This window comes from Podarcis cretensis (genome assembly GCF_951804945.1).
Source record: "Podarcis cretensis genome assembly, chromosome: 3".
Classification (NCBI taxonomy): Eukaryota; Metazoa; Chordata; class Lepidosauria; order Squamata; family Lacertidae; genus Podarcis; species Podarcis cretensis.
In genome coordinates, this window is record NC_137172.1 from 34,086,170 (window position 1) to 34,104,646 (window position 18,477).

General features: G+C 42.8%; 1 protein-coding gene across 5 annotated transcripts in view; it reads left to right on the plus strand.

Moving 5' to 3' along the window:
• CAPN13 (calpain 13) overlaps positions 1-18,477 on the plus strand; it is an 81,509-nt gene that overhangs the window by 22,518 nt on the left and 40,514 nt on the right. For all 5 annotated transcript variants that reach the window (XR_013836865.1, XR_013836866.1, XR_013836867.1 and 2 more), the window contains 4 exons: positions 5,118-5,251; positions 9,831-10,005; positions 11,502-11,570; positions 16,727-16,812. Coding sequence is in view for 2 of the 5 variants with exons in the window: in XM_079969238.1 (XP_079825364.1) it covers positions 5,118-5,251; positions 9,831-10,005; positions 11,502-11,570; positions 16,727-16,812 (464 nt within the window). In the remaining 3 variants the exon portion in view is untranslated. The remainder of the gene's footprint in view (positions 1-5,117; positions 5,252-9,830; positions 10,006-11,501; positions 11,571-16,726; positions 16,813-18,477) is intronic.

Genomic DNA, 18,477 nt, shown 5'->3' on the forward strand with positions numbered 1-18,477 from the left:
CTGTGGTGCCTTCATGATATATGGTTTGTTTACACATATATACAAACTCAGCCTAAGATGGAGGGACTCACAGCATGTTGCTGCTTAGTCATTTAGTTGTGTCCGACTCTTTGTGACCCCATGGACCAGAGCACGCCAGGCACTCCTGTCTTCCACTGCCTCCTGCAGTTTGGTCAAACTCATGCCAGTAGCTTCGAGAACACTATCCAACCATCTCATCCTCTGTCATCCCCTTCTCCTTGTGCCCTCCATCTTTCCCAACATCAGGGTCTTTTCCAGGGAGTCTTCTCTTCTCATGAGGTGGCCAAAGTACTGGAGCCTCAGCTTCACGATCTGTCCTTCCAGTGAGCACTCAGGGCTGATTTCCTTAGGATAGGTTTGATCTTCTTGCAGTCCATGGGACTCTCAAGAGTCTCCTCCAGCACCATAATTCAAAAGCATCAATTCTTCAGCGATCAGCCTTCTTTATGGTCCAGCTCTCACTTCCATACATCACTACTGGGAAAACCATAGCTTTAACTATAGGGACCTTTGTTGGCAAGGTGATGTCTCTACTTTTTAAGATGCTGTCTAGGTTTGTCATTGCTTTTCTCCCAAGATGCAGGCATCTTTTAATTTCGTGGCTGCTGTCACCATTTATGCTCACAGCATAAATGCCCCCAAAAGTTCTTGCTTCTCCCATAGTCACAGCCTTGAATTCAAACGGAAATCAAGCATAGCTCTCTCTCAGTTCCTGCCTGCAGCTTCTAGCCTAGCTCTCTCTCACACACACACTGGCTATTGTATTTCTCACTACCCACCCAGTGAGGGAGGAAGCCTGCCCATTTGACCTCTGGCATGGAGCAACTTCCTTTGTTATACTAAAGACCATACTTAGGTGGCAACTATTGCCCTTAACTCACCCAGTAGCTTGCCTGGCTGGTTCAACAATAGAATCTCCATTAGATTGTAACCCTTGCTGGCCCCAGAACCCCAGGGATTCAAAGGGACTCAGTGAGCTTCCTTCTGCTGAGTCCAATCTTTGAACTATCTAGCTTGATGTTTTTCACATTGTCTAGAAGCTCTCCATGGTTTCAGATGGGTCTTATCCAGATCTCTGGGACACAGGTGGCGCTGTAGTCTAAACCACTGAGCTTTTTGGGCTTGCCAATCAGAAGGTCAGTGCTTCAAATTCCTGTGGTGGAGTGAGCTCCTGTTGCTCTGTTCCAGCTCCTGCCAACCTAGCAGTTTGAAAGCACACCAGTGCAAGCAGATAAACGACATTTCTATGTGCTCTGGCTTCCATCATGGTGTTCCATTGTGCCAGAGGTGGTTTAGTCATGCTGGCCACATCACCCGGAAAGCTGTCTGCAGACAAACACCTGCTCCCTCGACCTGAAAGCGAGATGAGTGTCGCAACCCTATAGTTGCGTTTGACTGGACCTAACCATCCAGGGGTCCTTTACCTATCCAGATCTACCTGGAGAAACTGGACACTGAACCCGGGACCGTTTGTGTTCATGTACTACCTACACATACTACCACTGAGCTATGGCCACTTTCTCCAAAATTACATTTTAACAGGGAGCAGAGGAAGGGAAAAGAAGATAATGCTACAAAACACTGACTATAAGGAGTGAAAATTATTACTCAGCATCAACATTAATCACAGATGTGGATTCAAAACCAAAGCAACTCCAATGATCTACCCTGGGAAGCTTACAATCCCGTTTTTCTTTGTACTTCGGAAACAGCCCGGTACTAGAACCATGATTTTAGGATGGCTTGGATGTTGTGGCAAATATTCACAAAACTGCATTTTATTCAGATGATCTCTGCTTAGGAACATGGTGTTAAGCAAAGAAGGAATGAAGCATCTGACAGGATTGCCCCAGTATTCCTCATTTCCCTTTCATGTTGAAACATGGCCATGTTCTGTTCACCCTTGTTCCTTTCCTTGGAAGTTATAGCCACAACTGTGACAAATTTATCCCAAAACAAGATAAAAAAATTCCTTCCAGTAGCACCTTAAAGACCAACTAAGTTAGTTCTTGGTATGAGCTTTCGTGTGCATGCACACTTCTTCAGATACACATGTGCATGCACACGAAAGCTCATACCAAGAACTAACTTAGTTGGTCTTTAAGGTGCTACTGGAAGGAATTTTTTTATCTTGTTTTGACTATGGCAGACCAACACGGCTACCTATCTGTAACTAAATTTATCACAGACACATCAATTTATATCTTGATACTGCAACTATGGAGATTTTGTCCCATGCTGTTAGCAAAGGCATGACACACTACATTAACCTGCTAATGATTGCAAAAATGGATCTTTTGGTTTGTCCCCAGCGAACTCTATCTTTGCTTTCTTTCTTGAAACACTTCAGCAAATTCATTCACATGAATTTGCTAGAAGAGCACCTGTACTATCCAGCTGCTTAAGTGGCCAGCAGACTCCTTTCCAACAGATAGAGGATAGCTTACTACAGCAATCTTATTTTACAGTAGATATCAATATTTGATGGGCTTTTGTTCTCTTTTTTCTTATTAAAAAAATGAACAGGAATATTGTTTAACCCCCCCCCCCCCAATAATTTCAAAAACGCAAAGGAAATCAGAAAGCAAATTATATGTAATCAGTAGTTAATTGCAGTGGAGGATCAACAGAGAACTGGGTGACAATTGACCTTATTGTGTGAAAATAGTTTGTCTCCAGCCTTCTCTGAGAACTTGTGTATTATTGGAACATTACAGCTAAGTAAATTATACCCGTGAGTTCAGATGCACAACATCCCCATGATGTCAGGGACTGTGCTGAGGAGGAGTGCACTGAAGATGAATGGTAGGAGCCGCTCCCTCCCCATGACCTTGAATCTTCCCAGGAGCAGGAGGACAGTGGTTTGTAGAGGGGCATAGTTCAGAAGGCAGAAGCTAGGAAATACTGGGTAGGGAACAGCTAGCAGAAGAAACACTGGAAGAGAGAGAGTTAACAGTCTCTGGACAGCATTCCCCTTCCCCCACCCCCAAAGAGCTCAGAAATCGTTAGAACAGAAAGCGTAGAGGGCACAAACTCAGATTACAAGACATAGGAGTGACGTAGATTAATAGGGATGGAAGGGTGTGTGAGCCTTAATTGGGAGCACCACCATTTCTAGGGAGCCGCTTTCTTTTGTCTCTCACTGTGTTTATTAAAGAAACTAACTGGTAAGACTTTCATTTGATCTGCTTATTTACTGACACGACACGGGGAAGGAAGCCGATTTCCACGAAGCCTGACATACGAGGTGGCTTAGACTAAGAGAGGCTGCTTCCCCTTTCTCCCGCAGCCTGTAGGAATTACGCCTGTTATGAGACAGTTGAGGGAAGGTGGAACCTGATGGAAGAGGTCTTGCAGCAGAGCAGATGGGGCAACCTTACTCCTTTCTGTCTCTAAGGAAGCATGGTTTTGCAGAACCAGTAAAAAGGGGGATACTTCCATTTTGTTTTCTTTCTATTAGTGTTTTATTCTTCCAGACAGATGTCATAATTTTGAATCTATTTGAGTAAAGAAATCTGGCAATTTCAAATACCTTGCCTCCTGCCACCTAGTTGGCAGAGGGACAGTCCCCTTAAGCTCATTTTTCCTTTTAATTTTCATTGCTTCTTACAAATCAATGAAACGCTCCACAAAAATAATAATTTTAATGGCAATTAGAAGAGCTTATTGACAGGTGGAAAAAACCCCAGTTTAAAGAATGAAAATGGTATGGCACTTTCAAAGTTTCACAAGCTCAAACAAGCATCCAGTATTGAAAATAACATCACAATTTGTCAACTGCTTCTCTGTCCATAGGAGGCTGAGAAACAGACTTTCTGAGCTGGTTGTGGTTCGTGTGGAGGCTGAACTGGCTTCAAACAGGCAGCTATAACACACCATTTGAGGCAAATGGCACATGGGGCATAAAGGGCCCCATGGAGGAAGGTTGCAATTCAGTGGCAGAACGGATGCTTTGCATAGCAAATGTCCCATGTTCAAGTCCTGCAATCTTCAGGTAGGGCTGAGAAAGAGCCCTGTCTGAGACTGTGAAGAGTCATTGCCAAGGGATGGAGACTCTCCAGATGTTGGCCATGCTGACTGTGTTTGATGGGTGCTAGAGTTCAATAACATCTTGAGTACCAAATGTTTCCCATCCATAGACCAGAAATAGCCAACAATGTGGCCTCCAATTGTGGATTACAACTCCCGAGCCACCATAGCCAATGGTAGGTGAAGTGTAGGTGGGTTCCCACAAGGTAAGACACAGTGATAACAGCAAGAACCTTTACTGAACTAAGAGAACTGGACAGCAGGGTCAAAACAACTGCTTATATACATTTCTGAAGGCCTGGGCCACTCCCACTTCCAATGTGATTGGCTGTCTAAACTTCCAAGCTGCGAATCATGACTCAGAGTTTAAGGGCCAATGGCAGAGGCCGAAATCCTGAAATGTTCTGTGATTGGATATCATGTATCGAATCAGAACACAGGGGCTCAGAATCTGTACTCCAGACTCAAGCTCAGGCAAACACAGACCACTCAATACATAAAACCAGGGGTGATGGAGGTGCTAGTCCACAGGATCAGGAGAATACCAGGTTGACTACCTCTGAGGTAGACAATATTGAGTGGGAAGAACCAATGGTCTAGTAGAACAGTTTACTGTGTACTTATTGGACTGGCATGTAGAGTTCTCAGTCAGAAAGCTTTCCTGTGCTGGGAAAGTGCTAGCTGTGGACACCCCACGCATGCTATAAGGGTAGCTTAACTGTACAGCACTTTTTTCTAGGATAATAAAATTAAATAATAAATTTATTTATTATACCCTGCCCACCTGACGGGCTGCCCCAGCCACTCTGGGAGGCTTCCAACAAATATACAAATCAAACAAACAAAATCAAACATTAAACGTATGGGGAACCATTGGCCCTCCAGGTGCTGCTGAAATACAACTCCCATCAGCCTCAGCAAGCATAGTGAATGGCCAGGGATGATGAGAGTTGTAGTCCAGCAACATCTGAGGGACCAAAGGTTCTCCACACCTGGCCTAGAAGGAATTCATCTTAATAAAAGAAGCTTAACCTTCTTCTATTTTTGTTTTTGTTTCATTCCCCAAGTTCTGGTACCTTGGAGACTGGCTGGATGTGGTGATAGATGACCGACTGCCTTTTCTCAATGGAGAATACTTATCCGTTCATCCCCGGAGCAGAAATGAATTCTGGCCGCCACTGCTTGAAAAAGCCTATGCCAAGTAAATACTCATTATAGAACCTTTCTCTCTTTCATGCTCTGTTTAATGATTGTGACCTCCCAGCGATGGATGCTTTAGGTAAAAGGAACCTGTCCCAATGTGCCATGCTTGAGGAGGATCACAGACAACTATTCTGTGGTTCGTATAAGTAACAAACACTCGCAAAGTATATCTGCAGTGGCAGAAGGTGTAGTCAAATGTTAACTCCACATGTTGTTGGTGTAGTCTAGTGGTTTACATGTATATTGAGTTCAATGGGGTTTAATCTCAGGTTATGTGAGCGTAGGACTATAGCCTTAGTTACTGGAATGGGGATGAAAAACCTTTCTTCTGGTTATATAAACATCTAATCCCTTTCTTGAAATCTATGCCTGTATTCCTTCTCCATCTCCTATCTTTGCCAACTCTGGTGCTCTCCAGAGGTTTTGGACTACAACTCCAATTAGCCCATCCCTGCAAAACAACAAAGCAGGGAGTGTGGCAGCAGCACAAAAGGTCAGGTAATGAGCTGGTCTTAAAGTGCTGATTTTGAGAGACCGAAGTGTTCTTTAGAAAGAGTTGACTCAGGTACCACTTTGCTGAGCAGCGTTTTCATTCCAGATCGCTATTTCATTAAGATGGCAAGAGATGCTGTTTATGAGATTTTCAGCAACAAGGTTTTCCCCTGTGTATACTGTAAATTCCTCTCTTGTCAGTCTAGGTTGAGAACATTATTTTAAAATACAATTAGCCATGGATTTCATTTTCTGAGTCTCTGTGTTACTCAGATAGTGTGCTTAGTGTGAGTTTTAATGCCATGTACTCCTGTTATCTACAGTCGCTTCCGATTTGTCTTTTTCCTTTCCTTTCCTTTTTCTTTCTTTTGTTCGTTTGTTCTTTTTTTGCGTTTGCAATCAAAAGCCCAAGATAAGGCAACAAGGCTTGAAAGATGCCTTCTGGTAGCCAGTCTTGTTACTATCTGATGAACGCTCAATGACCTAAACAACAACAACAGCGAAAAGGAATCTGAGATTAGTGCTCATGTTGTACATATATCTGCCGTGCTTAATTCCAAACGTTGTATGCTTTCTCATCTCTATCAGATCTCCTTGCAAAAGTGGCAAATTGTTTTCGAAGTTAGAAGATTGCAAATATGCCACCAGGGTGGTTGCTTCAGAATGTGGCATGCAATGGGGAGTTTGTATGCAAAATTTCAGCACTGTACAAAGCCTGCCTAGGGATGACTTCAAGATTAAACTGCAGAACAAAACACGAAAGTATCCCCAAACACAGTGTATCTTAGGACCATTTTTATGATGCTTTCTTTAACTTTCTTCATGCTTCATGAAATAGTGTTATATAACCATAGGATCAGGTACCCATTTTTCAGAATCGTTATTTTATAACAGTTAGAAATAAAGAGATCAGTTTTTTATAGTTATCACAGATTATCTGTGTCACTTTTCTATGTGTCCATTCATAAATCTGCCCCGCCCCAGTTTCTACATTTATCTGCTTTTTAAAAATTTAAATGCATGTTTTAACATACTTTCTCATAAAATACACATCTGTAAATGTATATTCTCTTATGCATATTTTAGCTCAAAATATGCATTTTGATGCTAAAGCATCGCAAAATTCAATTAAGTGTGAGATCTGAAGGATATCTATGTTCTGATTTGTACATTTGTCTGGGAGGTATAGATCAGGCCAACTAGTATCCTAATTCACAAAGAAAGGATCATTTTGTTTAGTTTGCATTTTTAATAAGAGAACCAACCAAATTCGCAAATCTAGACAAAATCACAGATTAGAATATAATTTCCCTTTGAATTCCACTTGGCTCAAAAAAGAAGCAGTTCTTGGCTCAAAAAAGAAACAGTACAATTTCTAATGGATTTCATCTTAAACTGTTTCAATACCATTTAAATATGGATTTTCAGGCATGTTTAAATGCTATAATCACAAAGTAATATGGAATGAGAATGGAAGGGATTTATAAATGAACAAATAGGAAATTGACAGGGACCAGTAATGGACTGATGTGTCAGTTCCTATCCTGATTTACACATAGTCCAATGCAGGAATAGGGAACCTCACTCCTGGAGGCCAAATGCAGCCCTCCAGGTCTCTCTCTGTTTGGCCCTCAGGACTTTCCCCAGGCCACACCCCTCATTGGTTTACTGCACTACAGGGGGTTGGACTAGATGACCCTTGGTTCCCCTTCCAACTCTACAATTCTATGGTCCTGCTTTGCACCCTGAGTGTTTTTGCTAGGCCAAAATCAAGACTAGAACTCTGATAATGTAAAAGCAAATGTCAAATTCAAACACTGGTTCCAAATTCAATATTTCCATGGGAGCCAGCTCATAGGGCCAATATTGCCTCTGTACAGCATAGTTTGAGCCATTCTTAAATGCTCACATACCCATGATCCCATTGAGAATGTACTATATGTTCTGGTGTGGCCACAGATATACAGTCTGTCATGGAATTCTACTCAATATTGATCCAGAGCAGAACTCAGATGTGTAGTTAGCAGAGTAAAAACTTAAACACGTTGCAGGATTCCCAAAAAACAGACCAGAGGTGATTATATTTCATACAGCAGAGCTTTACTGCGACTGAAGGCAAATGAGCAGAATGGTCACAAACCCAATACATTCAGGATTGGCACTGTCCATAAGAAATCCTGTTGCAGCAGACTTAACTTAAATTTACAATAACTTATAATAAGTCTAAACTTAACACTAAGCTTACTATGTACCAATCTGCCAATCACCCAATCCCACCACCCTTCTGAGTAATACCCCTCCCCACCTTCTCACTATATAGAAGGGTCTAGTGACTTCTGTTTCAGTGTATCTGAAGAAGTGTGCATGCACACGAAAGCTCATACCAAGAACTAACTTAGTTGGTCTTTAAGGTGCTACTGGAAGGAATTTTTTTATTTTGTTTTGACTATGGCAGACCAACACGGCTACCTATCTGTAACTCTTACTATGTACAGAACACCACACCAGAAGGAAGAGAGATAAAAAGTGAAAGTGAAACCCAGGCTCCTTCTGGCCTTATTCTGATAGTCAGCATGACCTTGAGAGGAAGAGATAAGAGAACCAGTTCAAGCCAGCTGTACTCAGCTTCTCTGAAGGTATAACCCAAACATCATGAACCTTCTGCTTGTTTCTTTCACACACAGAAGCTTCCAGAACCCTCTTGAATTTAGTACAGTAGGAAAGATCTCTACACATCAGATCAATGCTTTATGTACTAAGGAATGCAAACTGACCCAGCCATGGTGATCTGGGAGCTGAAGTGTTTCTGCAGCTGTGGGATGTGGTGCTGTGTGAGGGAATCCCTCTCCCATTCTACCCCTTCTTCCTTTCCACCAGCTGCAGGCAACCTGCTCCCTTTGGCAGCTTCATATTCCCTTTGCCAACCAGGTTTTCTAATATGCCTGCATTAAATTGGCAATTTAAGGATAAATATTGCTTTGAACCAGAAATCTTCGTCACAAAACAGTTATCTGTCATTCCTGTTTTCCTATAAAAAAATTGAAAATGTCAAAATTGTCCTTTTCCCATTTGCAATTTTTAGATTACATCTCATTTCCTGATGGGGAATATTTTTTCTAGCAGGTTTCAAACAGCCCCACTCACTAACCTTGCTGATGTACTCATTCACATGCTACAAAAAAATGTTGTGTTTTTTTTTGGGGGGGGGGAGCCATCGCTGTATACTCCCTTCCCTCATGCCTTTGTGCCTTTAAATCACATACTGTGAAATGTCCCTGTAAAAAATGTGTCTTCTCCTTGCCTCCTCTTCTCTATCCATCAAACCTAATCTTTCTTTTATGACCTTACAAATAAATAAAATGAAATAACCTTCTTTCCTTCCCAGCTGCCCAGGCCTGGCACCAGCACCCAGCATGACTGAAAAGAATGGGTCCCGGGGGGGGGGGGGGGTTGTAGTACTGCCAATTTTCTTTTCATTTAAAAACTTAAAAAAACAAAGAACTAGTGCAGTGAACCTGAGACTGCAACATCAGATCCTCCAAGTGTCCTTATCTTCCAGGGACGTCCCTAATTTAGAGAAGCCGTTCCAGTTTCTGATTTGATCCCAGAATGTCCTGCTTTTCTTTAGGTCATCCCTATTTTCATTGAGGAAATGTTGGAGGGTATGGAGTATCTGAAGGCAATCCTGTATAGACAATCTTTTTTAATCTTTAATGTTTTATTATGTTTTTATAATAATTTTATAATATTATGTTGGAAGCTGCCCAGAGTGGCTGGGGCAACCCAGTATGATGTGTGGAGTATAAATAGTAAAATTATCATTATGGAATGGGACGTCCCTATTGTCATCGGAGAAATGTATGCAACCGCTCACCTTCTTTTCCCCATCAGAATGCCTCTGGGCCCCAATACATGGGCATTCTGACCAGTCTTGACCATTTCCTCACCTCACTGTGCACCCAATATTAAAAAAAAACATTGTCAGGCTTAAAAGGGGGGGGCATGTTGGTCTTAGAGGACACCTTTCAGAGGGCCTTCTTAAACCTGGTACTGGCCTAACCTCAAAGTCTTCTCTCTTCTTCCAGATTGCACGGTTCCTATCAGAAGTTGCACATGGGCTACATTTCTGAGGCTTTAGTGGACTTCACAGGCGGGGTCCAGATCTCTTTGGACCTTCCTCGCCCTTCCTCTTATCTGTATGAGGTAGTGAAGGCTGCTGCCAAGTCAGGTTGCCTCATGGGATGCGTCACTCCTCCAGTGGTAAGCTAGAAGTTTTGTTTTTTTCTAGGAACTGGAATATAAGAAGATGCAACAAGAATCGGTCTTGTTCACCTGTTCCCCTCAAAATTGCAAGCAGAACCCCTGTGCTTTGTTGGTTTACATGTAATGCTTTCCCCTCAAGCAAAGTGACATACAGCCATGCTAAGTAAACCTGGCAGCCAGGTAGTGTGTGCCACTCAATTTTCACCCCCCCATTTCTATGGTTCTGGAGGAGGGCCAGGGACACAGACTCACTGGCCTTCTCTGTTTAAATGCTCAGTGTCATGGGTTGCAACAGTTCTTACAAGACATGGTGCTCTTATTATTATTACAATTTATTACCCACGCTTTACCCCCAGGGTCCCAGGGCAAGTTACAGCAATTAAAACACAATACTAAAAGCAGCTTAGAACAACTTTAAATTGAAGAAATAAGGTAGGTCCTAAAAATAAACATCTCTCAAGTGTCAAAAGAGGTGTGTCTTCAGCATTTGCCGAAAGCTATATAATGAAAGTGCCCAGCGTACCACTCTGGGAGAGGAGTTCCACAACCTAGGAGTGCCACAGAGAATGCCCTTTCCTGGGCCACCCCAGCCCACCAGCTTCTGAGGGAGGTTGAACAAGCAAGAGGATCCCTTTCTGCCGATCTGAGCACCCAAGGGGGTCTGTAGGGAAGCAGGCGTTCTTTCAGGTAATTGGGGCCTGAGTTGTTTGGGATCTAGACACACCATTAAGATACAGAGATACAGAGAAATAGGCATCCTCAAGTGTGAGCTACAATCCAGCCACATTTCCCCCCTGGATCTGCAGGACCCCTTTGGCCCCAGTAAAGTGTACCCATTAACCCCTGCCCATGCTTGGACCCTGCAAAACAAGAGCTCAGTAAACCTCTTGTTTTTTGCTGCCTTTGACAACAAAGCCAGGAGGCTGTCAAGCATCTGGCAACAAAAGACCATTGGTCTGCATTTAGCTGAGTATATGTCAGTCACAAGTTGTGCAGGCTGTTGTGTAGCAGCACCATCTCTAAAACAGTTGTGACTGAGCTCCTTCCGTTAAAGGAGATTCCATCGGGGCGGTCCTACCATTTGGCAGAGTGAGGCAAATGCTTCAGGTGGCAGATGCTGGGAGGGCTGTGGTTTGGAACATTACTGTTCCTCCTGAGCATCCCCTGAATGCTTCCTTTGATTGGAGGACAGAGCTATATGTACCACACAGCCTGCCTTGTACCCCACTAAACTAGCCTGGTGCCCTCAAGTGCAGAGGAGGACATAGCGTTGAAAGCAATAAAAGAAAAGTCCACCGTCACCCCAGTCAACTTTTGTACATGGGAATGAGTGAGGGGCACCATTGTGTCCTTTGCCATCAGGTAGCAAAATGTATTTGGCTGGCCCTGGCCCTGGTTCTCCCCTCATCAAACAAACCACATCCATTGGATCAAATGAAAATATGTTTGCTAATGCTTTTAGAGAGGTTTATTGCTGTCCTTTCTCCATTCAGAAAAATAACGTAAACGAGAAGAATGGAATTGTTCAAGGTCATGCCTACACTGTTGTGGAGACTGCAGAGGTGAGAGAGGAAACATTTATTTCTGTCCTTCTTAATTGTCTTCTTCCCACAGCCCTCTCTCCTAATTGGCAGCTGGCCCGCTGTTCTCCATCCCCATGTTCATAATTCATTGCTTTTAGGACCAGAAGGTAACATTCCGTTGATCTAATCTAGACCTCCATGCGTCACTGAGATCACATAATTTCATTCCTGCCTTCCTGAAATGTCTGAAACCCGGTGGCTTTATGTAGAAGTAAAGAAATGATAAAGTTAGCAAGGTGACACAGCCAGTTAGTCGTTTTTAAGGGAACTATCAAGAATGATGAAACACTGAGCCCATAATTAACACTCATTGGTTCAGCCAGTGATGTGGCAGAAGATAACCCACTTACCAGAAAAAGGCCTCAGGCAAGTTTTAAGAGGCCGAAACAAATTAAATGAACGGACACTTCTGAGGGCTGAATCCATGGAGTTAATTTAATACTGAGGTATAAAGTATTGATGCAAGAGCACCACCCGATAGCATTAAACACAGTTTACCATTTCTGCAGATAATCCAATATGTTTAAAAAACACATAATTTTTAAAAAGGAAATAGAAAATCCAGGTTAAATAAGGAAGGAAATACGGGCGTTTTAATACGGAAAGTGTAATGTGGCGTTTTGTACAAAACTTAAAGGCATGAGCAACCTCAAGTCCACAAAACACTTGCTGTGGGAAAGTGCCCTGTGAAAGAGACATTGCTCAGAATATGCTAAAGTGCAGGGTCAAGAGTTCACAGCTGGATGAAGAAGTCATTTTCTTCACCTGCGAGGTTTATCTTTCCCGAGCGTACACCCTTCCCTTGCCCCAAATTTTAATATCATCTTCTGGGGAAGGAGATCAATTTGGCAGAAAGTAATAATCCAGCAATGGCAAAAGAAAGCAAAGGATTTACTGCAGTAAGTGGGTCTGCCTTCAAGGTGAGTGCAAGGCTCATCCCCCAGAATCATCACTTACGATGCTCATATCAACAAGGACAAAAGAAATGGCCAAAGCGGACAATGACCTTGACTAATCCTCTGGCTTGCCTTCCTTCTGCAGTAGTAAGAATGCTCACTAACATGGTGTGTAGTTCTTCCGGGAACTACAACATTCTGCAAAAGAGAGAAGGGCTGTGTGATGGAATACCTATGCAGAGCTAAACTGGAGATCATTATTTTGAACAAGAAACCTTTGTGCGTCGTTAAGCATCTGCATTACTATACAGATACCTCTCTTTGCAGGGCCCTCGACTAAATGATCTGTGCCAGGCCCCTTCCTACACCTGTGGACTTAACTGGGGGGAGGGAGTGGTGGTAACTGGGGGGAGGGTGTGGTGGCTGAGTCAATCTCTGCGACGGGGTGAGCTCCCGTTGCTCGGCCCCTGCTCCTGTCAACCTAGCAGTTCGAAAGCACCTCAAAGTGCAAGTAGATAAATAGGAACCGCTCCGGTGGGAAGGTAAACGACAGTTCTGTGCACTGCTCTGGTTCACCAGAAGTGGCTTGGTCATGCTGACCACATGACCACATGACCTGGAAGCTGTATGCCGGCTCCCTCGGCCAATAAAGCGAGATGCGTGCCACAACCCCAGAGTTGTCCGCAACTGGACCTAACGGTCAGTGGTCCCTTTACCTTTAATGCCCTACAGGGGAAAACTTCAAGACCATTAAACTGAAAGCTCTTGGACCTGGTTGTCCAAAGGGCACAGTGGCTGTGGGCTTTGCTTGGGCCCTGTCAGCTGCCCAAGGGGACCAAGTGATGGCATAGGACATTCCCTTGCAACTTTAGTACTCCTCACATCACCACACAAACACATACGCTGCCTACAATTGCTTATGAATAATATGTAGTTAATAGGTGCCATAATGCTCACACCCAACTGAGAAAGAACTGGGAATCAGGTGGTGTAAATGCTCCATAGAACAGGGGTTCCAACTATTTCGGGCCTGGGGCCACCACAAAATCACCATTTTACAGGAGAAAACTGGGTAATGCTTAGATTCCTTCCCAAACAAAACAGGCAAGACACTCCACCCCAGAAATTCTACTAAAACACGACGGAAAAAGAAGGCAATGTACAACTAACACATAGCTCTCCCAACCCTCAAAAAAGCCAAAAACCTTTCTATAAAAGAATTGATAGGGTGAGGGGGCTTTGGCAAGCACTGTGGGGGGTGATATGAAGAAGCCATGATGCACCACACATGATGCACCACACCCCAAACATAGACTTTGGAAACATAGACTGTTTGGAAGGAGCACGAATCACACCAGTGGCATGCAGAGTGTTAAATAAAAGAGATAATTGCATTCATAGTGTTATGATTTAGCCTATTCTCTTTTTAATGTAAAAACCCTTATAATTATAATGACTTTGGTTAAACTATAAACTTTGGTGATAATGCATTAACCATTAACTATAAACTAGGAGCCAAACTGGTTCAGATAATATGCCCATGATTTATCTCAACAGAGATATAAAAACAAACACCTCATGATGCTCTTGGCTTACTCTAACCCAGGGATGGGAAATCTCCAGTCCCCAGGCTAAATGCAGCATTTGAAAGCTTCCCACTTAGCCCTTGAGGCCCTGTCTCCTTGTCTTGCCCCTTCCTCAACTTCCTTAGATAATTGTGCATTTGAGAGTCTGTTGGTTAGAGTCTTGCCAGCAAAATATCCAAGGCAAAATTACCTAAGGACTTGCACAAATGGTTGCATTTCCCCCCATGTGAACTATTTTGTGTCCAGGGGTTGCACAAGTTTTGCATGAACTGCATGAACTGGACTATGCATGAAATCATCCTGCAGCCCATTCAAACCTGCAGCAAGAGCCAACAGGACTGCATAAATGGCTACAGACTGTCTTTGTATCCTGAACATTCTCCATGCAATATCATCAGAAAACCAGGGAGCGGGGTGGGGAGAGCAGTCAGACTGCATGTCTGATTTGGCCCCAAGGAAAAAGAAGAAGAATTGATTTCATGATTCTTGCTCCCAATAATTGAATGGTCTGAAATTTTAGCCTGTTTCTCCCCTATAAGACAACATTGGCACTGCATCATTTTATGGGGGAAAAATAGATGAGAGTTCAGTGACTTAAACCAGCTGTAAGATTTTGTGGCAACTTGAAAATGAAATGTATGGGAAAAGAGTAAAGTCTCAGTAGGAAAAGCCACATCAAGACTGAACAGACATTATTTAGTTGGCTGTTAGAGGCAGAGATACTTGTTAATATCTAGCTGAGAACAGAACCCAGAACTCAGTGATTACATTTCAAGGTGAGAACCTTCTAAGATTTATGGAAGCTTCTCGTGTTTCGAATTTATTTACAACTGGGAGCACAGAAAGCAGCATGTCTTAAAAGAAGCTACAACATAGTTTCTACATATTGATGCTGCTTCCTTCCTCCTATGTGGGCTATGTAAAGATCTTAATTTTCTGCTCGTGTCTGTAGGTCATAATTGGCTTTATTTGTGGCCTGAAGAAACCTGATTAGGAAGCTGAATGCTCATACCCATAGCCAATACAGTGGTATCTCTGGTTGCAAACAGGATCCGTTCCAGAGGCCCGTTCGCAACATGAAAAAAGCGCAACCCGCAGCGGTGCATCTGCGCATGCACAGGTTGTGATTCACTGCTTCTGCGCACGCGTGTGGTGTCATTTTGCGTGTCTGCGCATGCGTGAGCGGCGAAACCCGGAAGTAACTCTTTCTGGTACTTCCGGTTCGCCGCGGAAACCTGAAAGAACGTAACATGAAGCGGATGTAACCAGAGGTACCACTGTAAATGCTTTTGTGAACCTGACCAGTGAACAGAGAGCCAGTGTGGTGTAGTGGTTAAGAGCGGTAGACACGTAATCTGGGGAACCGAGTTCGCATCTCCGCTCCTCCACATGCAGCTGCTAGGTGACCTTGGGCCAGTCACACTTCTCTGAAGTCTCTCAGCCCCACTCACCTCACAGAGTGTTTGTTGTGGGGGAGGAAGGGAAAGGAGAATGTTAGCCGCTTTGAGACTTCTGAAGGGGAGTGAAAGGCGGGATATCAAATCCAAACTCTTCTTCTTCTTCTTCTTGACCAAACTCGCTGACTCCTGTTCCACGTGTATTAAAGTAGTGCTCCCATCCAGGGCATCATTAGAACATAAGAAGAGCCTGCTGATTCAGGCCAATGGCCCATCTGGTCCAGCAGTGTGCTCTCACAGTGGCCAGCCAGATGCCATGGGAAGACTGCAAGCGGCACCAGAGTGCAACAGCACTTGCCACACATTTGAGTGCTAGTAACTGGCATTCAGAGGCCTATTGCCTCTTGAGGCAGAACATAGCCATCATGGCAAGTAGTCATTAATAGCTTTATGCTCCATGTTAACAAGCAGGTAACTTGCAGTTAAAGATGAATGAATCTGTCAATTTTAGTTTATCTCAGTTTATCTTTAATCTTAGTGTCATTTCTCCGGATTTCTGCATCAACAAACAAAATTTACCATTATTTTGGTCACATTTTACCTAATATACACATATCATTAGGAAGCCCAGCCAGATGGGCAGGGTATAAATAATAAATTATTATTATTATTATTATTATTATTATTATTATTATTATTATTTGCTGTTTTCACCAATAAATTCTCTTAATATACACATTTTTGTATGCACATTTCTCCCAATATACAAACATTTAGTTGAAGTACTGCATCACAAAATTCAGAGAAGTGCAGATTTCTAAGGATAGTTGTGTTTCATTTCACATACTGTTTCCATAAGTGTGAATAAGGTAGTTTCAATCATGCTACAACAGTGTACAGGACTTATTTAGTGCTTAATAAGTGCTCCAGGACTTATTTTTATTTTGCTCCCATGTTTTACTAGGCAGTTTTTGTTTTGTGTATTGCAAAAATAATGCATTTTCCACATAATTAAAAAAACAAGCTGCATTGCCTACCATCTTGTGCATAGTAAGGCTTATTATTGAAGGCAATGGGATTTAAGCAACTTCACTGTGTGGCCGTTCACATCCTTTGTTCCTTAGATGCAGACAAAGTTAGGAACTAAAGTGAGCCTCCCAAAATACAATAGAAGAAGCTTTTACACGTCTCTTTCCCCCACAAAACACCCCCAATATACAAGATGCCACTGCTGACTTTTTCTTTCTTCTTAATAGGTTCCCTATATGGGTATGAAGGAACGTTTAATTAGACTTTGGAATCCTTATGGCCATAAGGAGTGGATTGGAGCATGGAGCGATCGGTATGGTTTCAAAAGTTTTATTTCATTAGGGGCTGCTGCCCCTGCTGCTTTTGCTCGCCAACGCCTCCCCTTAAAGCGCAGCCAAACTGTGCACCCTCTTTCTTTGCTGATTGCCCAGATTGTGACCCAGACAAGCCTCGGGGGAACAGGCAGGACAGACTGAGGCAGCTCCCCAGTGACTCTTCTGCTCTGCTGCAGCTTCCTTCCTTGGCCAAAATGGCGGCATCCATGTGAGGTAGGCAGTAGCAGCAGAGCAAGATGGTTGCTGGATCTCACCTGAGTTGTACTCTACCTGCTCACTTGCCATCAAAAAGGACTTCATTGCTGCTGTTGCTACCACCACAGGCAGTGGCCAAGCTATTATTTTTTAAGATGAACAAGGGAGGGGGAGAAAAGCTGCCTCTGCTGGCTGCCATCAAAGTAATATTATTGTGCCTCTACTGCCCAAAACCATTTCAAAAATGTCAGCTCCTCGCTGCCAAATTCACTTTCCATTTTGGGGGACCCCCACTGGCCCCAGTCAACACCTCCAAAGTTCATCTTCTGCAGTTTATGTTCTGGTCATAGGAACATAAGAAGCTGCTTTATCCTGAATTAAACCACTCGACTATCTCTCTCATTATTGCCTACCCTAGCCAAAGCTCTCAAAAATTTCAGACAGGGTTCTCTCTCAGATCTACCTGGAGATGCCAGGGAACTTGTAACCTTCTGTATGCAAAATCAATCGCTGTTCAACTAAGCCATGGCCCTTCCCAACCGGCTCTCGTTTTGGGTATGCTATTTCCTTTTTCTTCTTTCCTCACACCTAAGAACAATTCCCTAGAATTACCCTAGGTGCAGTCTATCAAAATTAAGCACTTTTATGTCTCATTGATTCCACTACAAATGATTTAAGCATGAAATGGTTGAGATCAATAAGACTTAAAAAAAATTACCAGTGGTTGGGTGGTGTCCCATGATTTTGCCCTCACCCACTACCACAGAGCTAAAAATCTGGAAAATATGCTCCTGTACAGTATTCATAATCCTTTATTTTTCATTTTTTTCTCTTTGTTGAATTTGCAAATGAAAACTGAAAAACAAGAGCAGTATACGTGCAACAGTATACTAGTTGCTTTATGATTTTATATAGCCATCTTCTTTTCCTCTGGGCTTCTAAAATAATCTTTCCTGAAAAGTGTTCTTTAGTATCTACATGCTGGTGTGACTGAAGCTGAGCTAAGAAGTATAGTATAGTATAGTATAGTATAGTATAGTATAGTATAGTATAGTATAGTATAGTAATTTCCCAGGTTTTGCAAAGTTTAATTCTAATCTCAATACAGTTGAAATTTGGGTGGAGCAGGCTTAAACCGCATGGATCAATACAATTCTTGAGTTCTGCTTGGTTAATGCTATGCATACAACACAATTATCACTTAATTATAAAACTGCAGCTTGAGAATTAACACAGCTGGATAGCTATTGCAATGTCTGTGTGGTGGTATTGCTGAGAGGTAATATCAGCAGCTAAAGATGCAAAGAATTATTTCTTTATTAAAGTACATCCAGGGTCAGCCGTACCATTAGGCATAGTCAGATGGTCACCTCAGGCAGCTGGTTTCGGGTATCCTGAAAAGTCAGTACATTTTGAGTTATTTATTATTGTTGCATTTTTATTCTTGC